The 13,222-nt window shown below is 41.2% G+C and overlaps 1 protein-coding gene across 1 annotated transcript; it reads right to left on the minus strand.

The window, feature by feature from the left end:
* Positions 1 to 5,528: 5,528 nt before the first annotated feature.
* LOC115058163 (C-C motif chemokine 20-like) lies at positions 5,529 to 7,127 on the minus strand. The gene is made up of 4 exons (XM_029525485.1): positions 6,977 to 7,127; positions 6,764 to 6,878; positions 6,119 to 6,196; positions 5,529 to 5,998 (listed from the first exon to the last, which is right to left on the minus strand). Exons 1-4 carry the CDS (start codon positions 7,056 to 7,058, stop codon positions 5,839 to 5,841), a joined length of 435 nt encoding a protein of 144 aa, XP_029381345.1. The 5' UTR covers positions 7,059 to 7,127; the 3' UTR covers positions 5,529 to 5,838.
* Between the last annotated feature and the right edge of the window lie 6,095 nt (positions 7,128 to 13,222).

A 13,222-nucleotide genomic window follows, 5' to 3' on the forward strand; every position in this document is an offset into this window, starting at 1 on the left:
TAAACAGTTGTGTGGTTAAGCAACTTGAGAGATGCAGCAAAGAAGACAACAAATTACCTGAACAAAACAGAATCACAGAAGAAACATCAGGCAGGCGTAAAGATCTCTGTGCCAAAAACAAACACACAATTCCTCGAATGGGGCATGAAGATTTACTTAGCTTAACATGCGGCAGCATTCAAATCTTGGTTAAATGGCACGGTTGCAGTCCTTCTCCAACAGAGGGCACATGAAAACCTCTCAGTCACCAAAGGGGAAGGAATGTAATAGCTTCTGAGATGACGAAACAAACCACCTAAAATGGTAAGGAAGCTCCGCACAGGGTTGTGTGAGGGATGCCACAAGGTGGAAGGAGTGGTGCATGGAGGCGTCGGACGTAGGACGCAGAGGGAAATAATGAGGGGTAACCTCAGGAAGTTATGGCTGCAGAGTTTCAGATTAAGAGGGTCACTGAGCATTCATGAAAATAACACAAAGAACTGATCTGACTTTTAGGGAACACGAGGTTTATCAGGATGTAATGCATGAACAGGAACAGGGCGGCTGACATGGAAAGGGCTATGAAGCAAGGCGAGGTACATGTGTTCATGTATTTAATGTATTCATTAATAATCATTAAAGATAGGTGGGAGAGAGAAAGAGCTTTATAACCACAGGATGCATAAGCAACTAGTTGTGAACATATTTAGGCAACTTGCATTGGGACCGCTCAGAGTCTATGTTACTGCAGTAAATTATCTTCATTTTGTCACCTTTTTGTGGCGATGACGCTCATAATGGGACATAAGCAGAATTCTCTTTAACTTTTTCGTTTCGCCACTTGTATATGATGAACATTTACAGTGAAAGTATTAAACTATTCACATTTATTTAAGATCAGATCAACATCACAGAATTGAAAACTGAAGATCAATAGAAGAAGATGCCTTTGACTTTTACTTTTTAGTTGCAACAGTGGTAGTAGTGTGAACAAGAAATACTCAGAATGTTGTTTTTAAACTGGTTTAAAGTGTCCTAAGTGGCCAAAAAGCTTGTCTTGCAGGTTTAACCCTGTGGTTCATATGATAAAATCACTACACCTTTTCTACGGCAGCAAATAAAGGAATGTGTTTTTGTGAATGACTTTTGTCATCATATGTATCTGTTTTTGAAGGCAAAATGCACTCATGCTCACTCACATTCAGAAAAGGATCAGTCTGACATTTTAAAAAACATTGGCAAACAATGTGATTTGTCATTTAATTCAGAATTGTTTGTTTGTGACCTTTTTTTTTTTTTTTTTTTTTTTTTTAAACGCATATTGATATATAGCACAAAGCCAACCATATTCCCTCATAGGCAGTTTCTGAGCAGTATGTACAAGGACAGCACTTGAGAGAGGTCGGCTATGTGAATGAGCCCCTGTCTCTTATTCTAATGAGGCAGAGCCTTGGGAATGACTATTAAGGCGATTTTCTGTTTTAATGCAGAACATGAGATGGATGATCACCCATGAGAACCAATCCTGGTTAACACTTATAAAGTGAGGAAAGTGAACACAGCGCTAAAATGAACCTAAGAATTCTTGAATCAGATGAGGCAGTTATTCTGTTGCTTTTAAAATGACAGATTAGGCAGTCCATTTTGTTTAATTCACTCTAATTGTGCTGTAGGTCTGCTGTGCCAGTGTTTGCTGGAGTCCAGTACATTGCTCTACTATTTGTAAAATTTGAAGCCTGTAAAATCGTCAGAACAAAACTTTGTGAATGGAACACACTTTCTAGCCACATTTCAGGCGGAACAAATTCCGCGTTTCGCAATTTTATCTTTCCTTTTTTGCAGCTGATTATTCTGCCCATGCATCCTTCCTCATTTTAGTAATCGTTTCTGCATTTTACAAAGAATTTAAGGTTTCATTCAAGAAAAACCCGCCCATATCCCGTAAGGCTATTTCTGTGTCAGCTGACCTATGCTGGTGTCCTTATAATAATAATCCATCCCAAAAATTCACAATAAGGCTGTAGGTTTGGGAGGGATTCATACAGAAGGTTTTTACAGTATGATTTCTTAGATTAGTAAATCTTGGAGAAGTATAATTGAAATCCTCTACACCAATTTGTGAATGGTGAATTAAGATTCCATTTTAATAGGTTGTAACAAATGCGCCACGTCAAATGGCAGTTTGCTGAAAAATAAATCTTGTAAGATTTGAAGGGTAGTCATACTACGTCTTTCTGAGACAGTCTTGTTCATCATAATACATCTCTAGGAAAAAAAATTAAATCATATTTATTCCTTCTGACTCTTTTGTAAAATTGAATCACCACTTTACGTGGAGAGCAGCCACGTCCCTGTTGTAACATGCACACAATGACAATGTGTGTTTTGTTTTGTTTTGGCTTTTTTTGTTATCAGCAGATCCTTTCAAACTGATCTTTTGGCATCGCAGAGCCTCCTTTAACTGCCTCATGCTTCAGTGAAATGAAGCAAAAGGGCATAGTAGTGTCTTTCTTTTGTGGATTAAAGGTGACATGAATGGAGCTTTGAAGATTGCTTAAAGACTTGGTGATGGCATTAAAAGACAATCAATCTGTTGTTATTTGTTGCTTTGCTTTTGATGATCAGCAGTGGCAGAAATACATATATATGTCTCCCAGATGACTGCGCAGTAGGTGTGGGTGGGGTGCACCCTGAACAGATCAGTTTAGAGTCACCGATCAGCCTAATGTGAAGAGTGCATGTGAGAGGAAGCCATGGGTACTAATGCACCGTGAGAAACCCAGAACCTTCCTACTGTGAGGCAACAGGGCTAACCACTGTACCACTGTACCACTGTGTAACTGTACCACTGTGCCACTGTGCCACTGTGCTACTGCACCACCCACACTGTGCCATTCACACTGGGCCTCCAGTCAAACTATAATAATACAGAATAAATAAAACTATATACAATAAGGAATTCTATACATTTTTTACCTTTCTAGCATAAAAGTGCCACTGAACAAGTTGAAGTTGTAACAGCAATGTCAGGACAAGACAGGAGAAGTGACCAAATTTGGGTTCAGGATGCTCAGAAATCTGTGGTTTGTGGTGGAAAGCCCGAAAGATATTCTTCCTTCCCCATCCTTTCCCCGGTACTGACCATGATGGTTAGTGTGGAGGAAGAGAAGGAATAAGGAGAAAAAAAGATGACACATGGGGCTAACGCGTGACTTTGCCTTTCTTTTACAAAAGTCAGCAGTTTTTAAAGCTAAAGACAATAATTCAATACTTGACCATTAGACAAATATATGCCATTAATGCGCCACATTGATGAAGAACATTACTGTTATATTACATATCTTATCTCTATTTATTGCTAAACCTGCTCAGGGTCATGATGTGCTCTCAGCATGCATTATGTCATGAACCAGTCATAGCATGGACTGTTCACCAGGGTTCAGATTTCACATTGTGATGCCCACTCAATTGAATTTCACCTAATAGCTGAATTTGTTTTGACAAGAGAGAAGAACCTAACACCCAGATGAGACACGTACAAATGAATATCCACGTACAATATAATAATAAAAATGCAATCTTTGCAAACCGACCAAGTGGTCTAGACCTGCTGTAGTTATTTACTGCTACAGCAAATGCATTTATTGTGTTCTATGTTTTATCCCTCTACGCTAATGTGTTTCATGTTTGTCTTTCTTACTATTGTTATTTTTAACAATAATAAAATTAAAAGTATTAAATGAGAGTTTCACTGTTGGCTCTAATATATGCCCTACTCATTGCTTCCGATGTCATGATGGATTACAAAAAAGGAAATGATCACCCCCATGTCATCATAACGCATTCTGACACACACTGCTGTAGATGGTTTATCCGGTCAGCCTTCCCTGGTTCCTCTTTTTGTGGCATAAAAACCTGGAGATGTGGTCTGAGGAGATCATTCATCTTCATCTGCCACATCCACCAGTCAGCTTCTGCAAAGAACATCTCACACAGCAAAAATGCATCTGTGCCTCAGAACGATGACATGCCTGACTGTCCTTATCGGGGTCCTGGTGGTGGAAGTGACCTCTGGTAAGTGGACCTCACACATCCTGCATCATATTACAATGCTGCTCTGCTCTACATGTGCTCCAACACTGTCACTTTAGGAAACTGTATCTTTTTGGGCAAATTCTAACAAAAATCTAACCTTATACTCATAAAAAAATCTGTTTTGTTCCTGAAAAGGACCAATAAAGGTTTTCGATTGCTGCACTACTGTCAGCAATGTGCCCATCACTGCTCCCATCATCGGCTACAGGATCCAGAGGAAGAACCTGCCATGTGTCCGCGCTGTCATGTAAGAACCGTTATTATTAAACAGAGTGATACTCACAACCTTCATAGACCTCAAAATGCAACTGCTTAACCAAAACACTGATTAGAGATTGTGATTTCCTTTTTCCACCCAGATTTGAGACCACAGAGGGACATGTCTGCAGCCACTGGAGAGAGGACTGGGTATTCCAGAAGGTCAAGGAGCTAGAGTAAGTCGGCCTTCATCATTTCTGTCAGGCTTCATTATTGACTGTTGGTGCTATCCAGAAGAATGATGTCGAACGGCACTTTGCTGCTAAAACAGTTGCTCAAACAGTTCTTTAAATGTTATCTTTTGCTCGTATGTTTTGCAGGAAGGCTCGCAAAGCCACGAGGACCTCTCCTGCCCCGACCACCAGCTCATAGAGAGCCCGTCTTCGCCTTCATAAATATATATATTTATATTTACAGCCAGTTCACTTGAATTAATTTAGACTATTTAAAAATAATTCCACATGTTGCTCTGTGATATTTAATATTTATTATAGGCAGTAATTTATTTGTCTTGGTATCTTCAGAATCGGCTGTCTGTTTTGATTAAACAGCTTTCTATAGATACAAGTAACAAAAGATGTCCATGATGCGCAGTATGAAGCAACACAGCTGAGAGTTATGTGCTGTTTGATATAAATAAAATAAAAAATTGTTTTCACCTACAACACTTCATTGTTGTTTCATTATTGTTGGTAACCACTGGGAACGGTAAACTGGAAACTGTTCTCATAAAGCATCCGCTTACAGACCAATCCCGCCATCTTGTGGGGATTTAAAAAACCGCAGTGCAGCTTCTCTGAAAGGAGTGCGACATTAAGGGAGTCACCTTGTCTGATTGGAGCACAAACCCAAGAGGGTGGTGATGTGAAACAGCACAAGAGACTTTTCTCCTTGTCAGTCACGTCCCGTACCTGCATGAGCTTGCATGGCGGGATGGCTCACCGAAATGTTTTCCGAAACCTTTGGGAAGATGTACTGCTTCCATCTTTCTCTAAGCAACAGTGTCTACTCAGTCCAGGTGTCAGCTGACTCGTATCATTTACTGAGGAGAAACGATAATAAGATTTGTTGAAAGAACAATTGTCATTATTCATTTTCACAGCATGTTAACCACGGCGATGCTGAGAGGTACTTGACTAATTACAATCACATTGGGTTGTAATTTAAGTGAACAAATGTGGACAACAATGGTGAAGTGCTGTCAAGTATATTTATTTGTTTGTGTGAATTGGCTGATTAACATCATTAAGCAGATTTGCTGTAGAAGAAAAGGCAGGTCAGAGGAGCAGGATCAAAAAACAAATGCTCACGAAAATAGGGCCAAAAAGCAAAACACTTGATCTACATAAGCTATTTTTCTCAGCTTCCCCTTAAGTCATAATAGTGGAGTGCTGGAGGTTGTCCTGCATGTGTCTAGACAAGTAAAAGCATTTTCATGGCCTCTTCAATCTGTAATTGCATGTAGGTTTGTTATCCTTCAAATCAGCGCGTTTACAGCATTGATTCTTAAAGATGGACACCTTGTTTTGGCGAGCTGAAACTTCTCGTTCTATTATGGGGCATTGCTGTGGTGCTGAAGAAAGATTCGCCTCCATTATTTGACGAACGCTTTGTATTTGTCTTCTTGGCCTCAGCTTTATTCCTGGACATCTTTCTCAGCTCGTAGCTGTAAAAAAAATAAATTTGGTCACAATGTTGCACAAACAAAACAAAGTATGTCCTCTTTTTAAGGTCCATCTCTAAACTGAAGCTAAATGGTGTTTCAAAAAGAGTAGGATTCTCATACCTGAGTAATGCCAGAATTTTCCTCACCCACGCATCCTTTTGAGTCACACATACCTCTGTGTCATTTGCCAAGTAGAAACTGCAATCATGAGACACACCGTCAGACTTACAGAGAGATTTCCACAAACTGTATAGGTAAGTGTGTGAGTAGTCTTTTATACACAAGTTCTATACTGAAATATAATAAAACCAAATTCCTGAAAGAGTTCCAAGTTTTCAATTTGATCAGGACAAGTTTCTCAAAGGAATCCGTGACTTATTTTGTGTTTACAATATGTACAGGGACTTAAAAAAAAATTGAGATTTGGGGCCTGATTTTGTGAATCTTAGGCAGGTCAATTTATTTCTTACCATAATTTGCTGCAATAGGGAGTGAACCAAACAGCTGCTTATTTAGACTTATGACACCCAGTCTTAGTTTTAACTGCAGAATATTGTGGCTGAGAAGACAAAATATCTTAATTTCATGGTATGAAATTCTTTGAACACAGCATTAATGCTTCTTCCCATCAAGCCTTTGAATTGTTAATGAAATAATCATCAATATCTTTTGAATATTCTGGAGTAAATCCAATCAATGCACTTTCTCAGTTGTGACCAGTGTGTTCACAGGGTTGGAGTTGTGACGATTTCGAAGAAGCCTTACATGATTGCCTCGATGTTGCAGACTTCTCTGGCCGATTGTTTTCTGAAGCCCCTTATAGCCCGGATGGCTATGGTCTCCGGTCTCCTGTTGTGTGAGGTACAACACGATATGCTACCTATAGAACACAAACACACAGTTGTCAGTCAGTTGAGTCCTAACGTAATGTCTACAGAGTCTTAATCTAATTGACGAACTGTTAAAAAAACAACTTACAGGTAGCTGGAGCCGGACCAAGTAAGCCCAGTATGACACAGAGGAGGGCAGCTGTCACAGTGATCATACCTCTGAGAGCCATTTAGTCAGTGCAGCAAAACAGCGGAGGGCTTACTGAAACAACCTCCACACACAGATATATATCTTAAGACGCTTGTTTTTTTTAAACTGCGGCTCCTAAATTGAGGACAGGAAGCCCACTGTTACATCATGGCAAGCCAAGATGCAGACTCTGCACTTTGATTTCAAATTAGGGCTCCACCGTGCAACACCAAGATTTGTTTGTGAGGCCTTGAAAGTGTTTCCTGGGAACGGTGCACAAACGTATTGCGTTCATACGCTCTCCTTGAGTGCTCATCTATATTTATGCTTTCTGGGTTAATAATCCCTCTGTGAAGTTTTTCATATACAGCACAGCAGATTGTAATCTGCTTCATTTAGATTCCTCCAAAGCTACAGCTGATTACGGCATATTTAGCTCTTAGTGCCTACAGAACAGCTTAAATTAAATTTGTGACAGATTATTATCATGCATCTCACATATTTTCTGTCAATGACAAAAATTACTTGTAATATACAGTCATAATTTGACATTGTATCTCAAAGCTAAAGTCAGGATGCTTAAAATCACCAGCAGTCATGAGATTGTTAGTAGTAGTTAGTAGTTAGACGTGATGGAGTATGAGAGGCTTGTCAAAACCCCCCACCTTGTTAGAATGACCTATTTAGGCTTCAGAAAGCTGCCAACCCCAAATGTTGCTAAACTGACCTAGATAGAGGCAACATCTTAAATTGTAAATGCAACCTATATGTGAAAAACTACATGTATGAGTTTTAAATGGCTAGTTGTAAAAATCAACATGCTAGCTTCTGCCACAGTCACGAATGAATTTGTCACTCCTGGACCTGGACCGTCAGCCCAGACTTTATGTTACACTGCATACTGTAGTGTAAGACGGCATTCAATATTGACATTTACCAGTCGGCATAAAAACACTGAACTCTTTCCAATTGTTCTTTTACCACTCGATGAAACTCTAAAAAGCCCTAAGAAAGAAATATATTTTTCTGTTGGCCTTTTCACTGGGAAAATTAAGAGCATGAAAGCTTCTGCTATAACTAAAATGGTCATCATTTTGTGGAAAGAGATGGGCTGCTGGTTGGAAAGTTCCACCACAGAAACAGCAGATATGACTATTAGGTGTGTACATGCCAGAAATATTTCACTGATACAATTCGACTTGTGAGCAAGTTCTGTCTTCCAATAGATATACAAGAATGAAATATAATTAATTAGACAGGAAGGCAATGAGCTGACTGACAATTCACTGCTGTTATGTTCATTCATTCATCTTCTACTGCTTACAGACAGACAGAAACCAACAACCACTCAGACCTATTAACCAATGAATCTTAACATGCATGTCTTCGAACGTTTGAAGGAAACGCACTGAGACACGGAGAGAACATGCAAACTCTGCACAGAAAGGCCCCAGGCCTGGGAACTGAACCGGTGACCTTCTTACTGTGGGGTGAGAGTGCTAACCACTATGCCGCCATCCTGCGCCTGTTATGTTCATCAGGTTGATGTTGTTTCTGTCTCTGGGAATAATCGTTCAAAGGCAGTAAACCGTCTTATAATTGTTCATATGGTTATTGCGATGATAGATTTCGCAGATATGAACCTCTACATGCATAGTGTCCTTATTAATATTAAATTTATGTAGCTGCACAACAACAATGTCTTTGTCAGAAGCTAAACATCACCTTGTGCCATCCAGGGAATGTTGGGAACTTTGTAGTTTTGTGAGAGTTTGAGTATGTTAACCATGACTCATTAAGCTCTCATTATCAGCCAACTTGCGGCCTCCTTGAAACCTCCTCTGTCTTCCCACTTGGCAGTCAGGCCAACACATCTACGTACAGCACCTTTCTTCAAACTCATGCTGCATCAAATGATGGCCGACAGCAGTGTTTTGGTTGTCACCCATAGGGGGGCAGTGTTGGTTTGGGACACTTAGGAATGTCAAGCAAATGTCCCACAGCAACCACAATATGTGTCATGGAACAACAGGGATTGTTAGTCTTGTGTAAAATGCAAATCAGTCTTTATGTAGTCCACATTTTCAACATTGCCATACAATGATCAGCACGGAAAAGTGTTCAATTTAACATCACAAAACAGAAAGCAAATGTCAGAAGCACAGTGTGGGACAATGTCTCACCAGACAAAGGCTTCTATTTCACCCTGTGTGTGCTTGTGGTTATGTTTGTGTCTCCCACTGCATGTGCTGTTGAAAGGTCACATAATGTCATGAAACAGGCAATCAAAATGTGGTTTGATAACTTAATCCCAGTTAATCCTCTGTAAAACAGTGTTGGTGTTATTGTTGTCTCTTCTTCCTACATTTCAGATGCAAACACACAGCTTCCACTGAGACACAGATCGACTTCAAACTCTCAGATGACTTCAAGGATTATTCAGTTAGTTGAATGACAGAGATTTAATTGGGAATTATTTTGTATAGATTTTAGTCATGATTTAGTATAGCATATGAAACAGTGCTACTATCAGTGTGTGAACAATGGAAACAATTCAGTTTTAGACACTCAAAGATGACAATGTGGATATTCTTTATGTTATAACAAAACGTTTTTATATTTTTGACTGGTGATCTGAATAATCTTAACAAGAAAATTAAAAATGCCACTCTTGGAATGTCTTCAATTTTTACTTACATTTTATAGACCTAATAACAATAGCTCGAAATTGTTCAGTCTGAACAATGTCAATGCACAAATTATTTCAAATAGAGAATAATGAAAAGCCTTAGTCTGCAAATATTCATTTATTTTATTTCACCATTCCCCCCAAGCAACTGCTTGTTTCATTTTAATTTGATTTTAAAATCTATTTGTGTTATACAATGAAATCAGAGTGATAAAAAAAACGAAAGACTTTTCATACTGCAGAGATATTACTTCCAATTAATGCGTAGACATTTAACTTATTGGTGGTGTAAAAGTTGTGATCAGCACAAATTCAACAGTTACTAATTGCTTAATGTTCTGTTTACTAATTTATCCAAGTAATTATTTCAGCACTACTTCAAACGAAACCCTTGGCGACCTCCTCTCATGCTTTGTCTTTAGTCTTTGCAGAAGCCTCTGCTTCATGATCAGGCCATAGTGTACTTGGTGAAGTATTTTTATTTTTATTTTTTTTATCTGTCACACTGGCAGCTGCAACATTTTGGCCAGTTTGTTTGCCTGAGAGTGGGTGTTTTCCTCCTCCCACACCCCCCCCTCTCTCTTTTTTGGACTCATAGTGGTGAACGAAAGGGAGGGAAGGGAGAAGAGGGAGGGGTGGGGGTCACCATTCAGTTGTCCACCCACACAAGGCCACCCTCTGGTCACCTGCGTGGGTTTGGGCCAAAGGAAAAACGAAGATGCGTGCTCACACACACACACAAAGAGGAATAAAACAATTGCTTTCTCACACCAAATGTCAAATGTGGCCGAGGAGCTTGGAATAAAAGCTTTTAAATTAGCAAGAAACTTCCTGTAAACTCTGGAAAGGGGGTATTGTCAGTATCCTTAAAAGCACTTCACAGCAGAGGAGAGTTGAGGCAGAGAGGGAGGCAGCGGAAAGATGAGAAAGCTCTTAGAGCACTTGGCTGTAGCACGATCTTCAAAATAATGCTAGTTTATCATAATTAGCATCGTTCCAGACTGTCAAACCCGCGAGGCAGAGGAAACAATGCACTCTTCAATATTTTATTAAGGAGTTATGGTAAATTGCTTTGATGCATAATTATGTGAGCCCAGCAGATTCTGTCCTCACCGTCTCCTCCTACATCCCATCTGCCCCGTGTGTCCAAAGTGTGGGTGACTGAAGTAGCTGTGGGGGGGATGAGGAATTATTGTGATGTAACAGTCCAAGTTGCACTTTCTGATGTTCAGGCCAAAGCTGTAACATTACGGGGCCACAAAGAGAATGAGTAGTAAAAGGCAAAAAGAGGGGGAAATATAAAATGAAAAGACCTCTGTGACATTAGGAAGTGCCCAGAGGTATTTTAGTCTGGCAGAGCGAACTCCTGGCCAGGAAGACTCCGGAGGATACAGTCAGCCAGGAGAGGTGAGGAGAACAGAGGGGAAGAGAGTAGTGTGGTAGAAAGAGGAGTATTTTTAGTGTGGTGTGTTATCTGCAGAGAGGAGGCTTTGTGGTATTACAGCCAGGTCACATCGCTGAGGGGGAAACAGCATGGGCTCTGTGCCGAGACAGCAGATAAGGAGGAACAGAACAATGAAGCTTTTCTCTCTGTGCCTCTCAAACACACACTCTAAGTCCACAAAGGCACTAATACACACTTAAAACCACATCTACAGGAAGACTCATTGCACATTCACTTGCACACATCCTCTTGCAGACTCTTAGAAACCTTCACACGTGTTAAAGAGCACATGAGAACGGAGCCTCGGAACTGACCTAAGTGTGTTATTGCGCCAGTGACTGACAACTAGAGCCGGCGAGATCCTGTGACATCAGCGCTCTGTCTCCGTCTTTCTCGTGCTCTTTCTCTCCAGCCATCTTTCCTCTATTGTAGCCCTCTGAAGATAGAAATGCCAGGAGAACAGATGGATGGAGAGAACATCTCATCACTGTGACACCATGTTTATGCAGTCACACACAAACACAAACACAGACACACACCACACAGACACACTCCACGCGCTCGCACACATATTATGCACTCTGAGGCAAGATGCTGGTGGAGATTTCTTCTTTCATCTAAGTCACACATGAAGCATGGCACACAAACACACACTTTTGGTGTTTTGGTGTTTTTTGATGTAACCTTCTGTTCGTTTCCTGCCTTCGTGTCTACTGAGCACATGCGCACACAAAAGCAGACACTTATCTGCACACACACACACAAAAAAACACACCTGAATTGAGCAACCTGCCAGACTAGCAGCTGTTACGGACAGAACTGGGTACGAATAAAAAACGCCTTTAACAAACTAATGACACCTTGTCGAGCCGCTCAACCTCACAAGCTCACACTGCACAGATTTACAAAATATGACAATTATCTGTCACATAACCTGGAGAATATCAGTCTAGTCGTATGAATATTAAGTGGTTTGAGCTCCCAGTACAATGTAAGCTCTCTGTGTGGGACTGCAAGCCAAATGAAACGCTAACTCGCTCCAGGAATATCTTAGTGAGGCTTTGAGGGAAGATCCTTTTTCAACACCCCCCACCCCCCCACCCCTACACAACCACCACCACCCACCCAATCAAATGCTCACTGGCAATGCGCTTCTCCTCATCGCTCTTCTCTGCTTCTTTTGTTCATCTCTCATCTCTCTCAGCCGCCCACACACCTACCATCCCTCGGGCTTTTCTCCTTACACTGACACACACGTACGCATTTACATTTGGCTACTTTGTATGTTCTTTGCTTTATTTCCTCCTGTCTTCTCCACGAGCCTCACTCACCGTGTGTTGGAGTGTTGGGGATACTGTACATGTATGAATGCAGGCTCAGACTTGAACATATTCAAAGAAAAACACACCAGGCCTATATTTAGGGCTTTACGATACAGATGTGTGGGCAGCAGCCATCTGGGGCCCCAAACCGAGACAAGAACCAAGTGTGTGTCTGTGGGTGTAAAGTGTGTGCATGTGTGGCGTGGGGTTAAGGGCCAAACTTAAAGTAGGGGCTTGAGGTTGGGGGCCTGTTGTGGAAACCCCCTCTAGAGGGCTGGGAATCTCAAGGGAGAGTGGGAAAACATCCCTCTGGTCATCAATCAAAACTTTGGTGACACAAATGACCAGAAACAACGGACTGTTCCCATCCATGTCACTGTGTCACCTCCGCCCGAAAGCCATGTCCCACCCACCTGTGCCGCTGCCCCATAGGCCCTCGCCGTTCACGCACGATGTGATTGGCTTGTTGGTCCCAGAGCAAAATCGTGATCCTCTCTTGGCTAATTGGGTCTTTGTGATTGCGCAGTCTGTCGTGGCGGTGGGGGAGAATGAGACGTGAAAACGGTATTATGGTGGATGGGGGAAGAGTGGCAGGTTGAAGCGAGGAGATCGTTTCTGGCGACTCAAAGCGCCAGATGCTCTTCCTGGGTCCATTATGATGCCTTACAGGGGATCGAGATGGTTTCGGCATAGCAACAGAGAAGACACAAAGCAAGATGGAGACCGGCCCAAGATGGAGGATCACACAG

Source organism: Echeneis naucrates, chromosome 17, assembly GCF_900963305.1.
Source record: "Echeneis naucrates chromosome 17, fEcheNa1.1, whole genome shotgun sequence".
Lineage (NCBI taxonomy): Eukaryota > Metazoa > Chordata > Actinopteri > Carangiformes > Echeneidae > Echeneis > Echeneis naucrates.